The sequence below is a fragment of the Penaeus chinensis genome, chromosome 2 (genome assembly GCF_019202785.1).
Source record: "Penaeus chinensis breed Huanghai No. 1 chromosome 2, ASM1920278v2, whole genome shotgun sequence".
NCBI classification, from domain to species: domain Eukaryota; kingdom Metazoa; phylum Arthropoda; class Malacostraca; order Decapoda; family Penaeidae; genus Penaeus; species Penaeus chinensis.
In genome coordinates, this window is record NC_061820.1 from 6,663,224 (window position 1) to 6,665,723 (window position 2,500).

General features: G+C 46.4%; 1 protein-coding gene across 1 annotated transcript in view; it reads left to right on the forward strand.

The window, feature by feature from the left end:
• Window positions 1–2,500, forward strand: part of LOC125034115 (inverted formin-2-like) — a 19,584-nt gene that overhangs the window by 7,025 nt on the left and 10,059 nt on the right. Inside the window, exons 2-5 of the mRNA XM_047625757.1 lie at window positions 610–1,332; window positions 1,636–1,731; window positions 1,989–2,202; window positions 2,344–2,459. Coding sequence (XP_047481713.1) covers window positions 610–1,332; window positions 1,636–1,731; window positions 1,989–2,202; window positions 2,344–2,459 — 1,149 coding nt within the window. The remainder of the gene's footprint in view (window positions 1–609; window positions 1,333–1,635; window positions 1,732–1,988; window positions 2,203–2,343; window positions 2,460–2,500) is intronic.

Genomic DNA, 2,500 nt, shown 5'->3' on the forward strand with positions numbered 1-2,500 from the left:
GAATTGTTTAAATAGTTGACAGGTGTCAGCGACAAGTTTATCAGGTATGACTGATTGGGCAACCGAATCTTTATTTATCTATGTCATTATCTGCAGGCAGTCTCACTATCTCTTCCTCTCTCTCTCTCTCTCTCTCTCTCTCTCTCTCTCTCTCTCTCTCTCTCTCTCTCTCTCTCTCTCTCTCTCCTCTCTTTCTCTTTCTCTTTCTCTTTCTCTTTCTCTTTCCTCTCTCTCTCTCTCTCTCTCTCTCTCTCTCTCTCTCTCTCTCTCTCTCTCTCTCTCTCTCTCTCTCTCTCTCTCTCTCTCTCTCTCTCTCCTCTCCTCTCTCTTTCTCTTTCCTCTCTCTCTTTCTCTCTCTCTCTCTCTCTCTCTCTCTCTCTCTCTCTCTCTCTCTCTCTCTCTCTCTCTCTCTCTCTCTCTCTCTCTCTCTCCTTAATTGAAGAAAATCTAATTTATAATGTATTGTTGAGCTTGTATATTTTGGTATTGATTGAACATTTTATTGGATTAAGCGGCTGTACAGAATATGAGGGTTTGATCCATAGTGAAATACAGTAGTTTATTACTTAGTTCCTGAGTATTTACATTGTTTTGATTTTTCTATTGCAGACTGATACGAGGTATCAGCGTGGGAGATGCCGTCGCGATAGCGTTTTGTGGATACTGTATTCCGCAGAGGGTTTCAGAATGGCGGCTCGCCTCAGCAAAGGAAGTTCTGTCAGCGACGAAGAGTTCTACGACAGCGTTGACTTCATTCCGGAGACTCACATACGAACCGAATCGCACGGGCCAAGGGACGTTGTCGACGATCTGGATAACGCGGTGTTCCTTGAAGGGGAAGGGGCGAGCACAGAGAAGGGGACCGAAGAGGTCGTGGACTGCGCCATTCACCCCGAGGCCGACGCAGGTAGGGTCGCCGCAGAAATCGACGGGCTGGAAGCTGGCAAGGCAATAGGGCAACCAGAGAACACAAATCTGGCGCTAGAAACGAAGAACAAAAATAACAATAAAGATATAAAAGAAAAGAAGAAAAAGAAGAAAGGGAACGCCCAAGACAGGGCGAATAATTTAAATAACAATGCCGAAGAAAACTCGGCTGCCTCCGAAACCTTAGCCTCGGCTTCAGCTTCGAACCCAACTTCACATCCTCCATCGAAGAAAATGACTAAGAAAAACTCGATGCTGAAATGGTCGGCGGCGGCGCGGGAGGTCATAAACACCGCAAATGCACAGGACGACACAGACCACAACAGGAGGTCGTCGAGCGGGTCGAGCACATCAAGCGTGGAGAGGAAGATATCTGGGTCGGCCATCCTCGAGGACATCGCACAGGTGAGCAAGGGGCGCCCGGTGCCTGGGTGTCTTCTACCGTTTTCTGGAGTAGGTATGTTATACGGGGTATTTGCCATATACTTAGAAGTGACCTTGGTCAGTTTGAAAATAGCCTAATAGAATAAATGACAAATTACTTTATTCCTTAAGCTGTATCACAATAATTATAACCATTTCTTGTCATGGTAGAACAGAGGATGGCATATGAAATCAATTTTATTCGCCACTCTTAGTCTTACTGTGGCCAGTTTTTGAGTTCACAAACCCTATTATATAACGACTAAGTGCTTCTCCTTCAACCAGGGTAACTTGGCAAGTTGGGACGCCGAGACTTGCGTGGCACTTCTGCGCATGCCCACCGTGTCCAACTACTCCGGCCTCAAGAAGCTTATGGAAGTGGTAAGTCCTTGACAAATAGTGATACTAGTAAGAATGATAATAGAGATTATCGTAAACACGCAGTCGATATTCGTAATGTTTAACAAAGCTATCGAGTACATGGTAAGAATCGTAAAGTGTGAGAAAGCATACTCAGATTTTGATCTATTTTCAATTTGAAATGTTTTTCTTTGTGTGTGTGTGCGTGTAGGTGTGGGTGGGTGAGTTTAGCCTAGTCACGGTGGCAATCGTAGTAAGTCTCACGTTTATCTGAACAGGCGGGCGAGGACTGGCTGGAGGACTTCCTCAACCTGGACGGCCTCGGTGTCCTGTTCGAGTCCCTGGAGAGGCTTAGCGACCGCGGGTTCAGCTCCATCACCGACGCCATCCTCCAGCTAGAGTGCGTGCTGTGCGTTAAGACTGTGATGAACTCCACCTCGGGCCTCGAGTACATTATCAACAACGACGACTACACCAGGAAGCTCGCCAAGTGTGAGTGCAAATAACGTTTTCTGGCACAGATGATACACAAATAGTATAGTATTGAACATTCGTTTGTACAGAAATGCATAACCTGTTTTGCGTCTATCACTTTCTTTACTTGAGCTTTCCTTTCTGTCTGTGCCCGAGCAGCGCTGGACTCTAGAAATATGCTAGTCAAGAAACAGGTGTTCGAACTGCTCTCCGCGCTCTCCGTCTACAGCGAGAAAGGGCACGCACTTGCTCTCGACGCCCTAAACAACTATAAGGTGAGTCTTTTGCTCTTTCGAACATCAGCGAGAAGATCCCT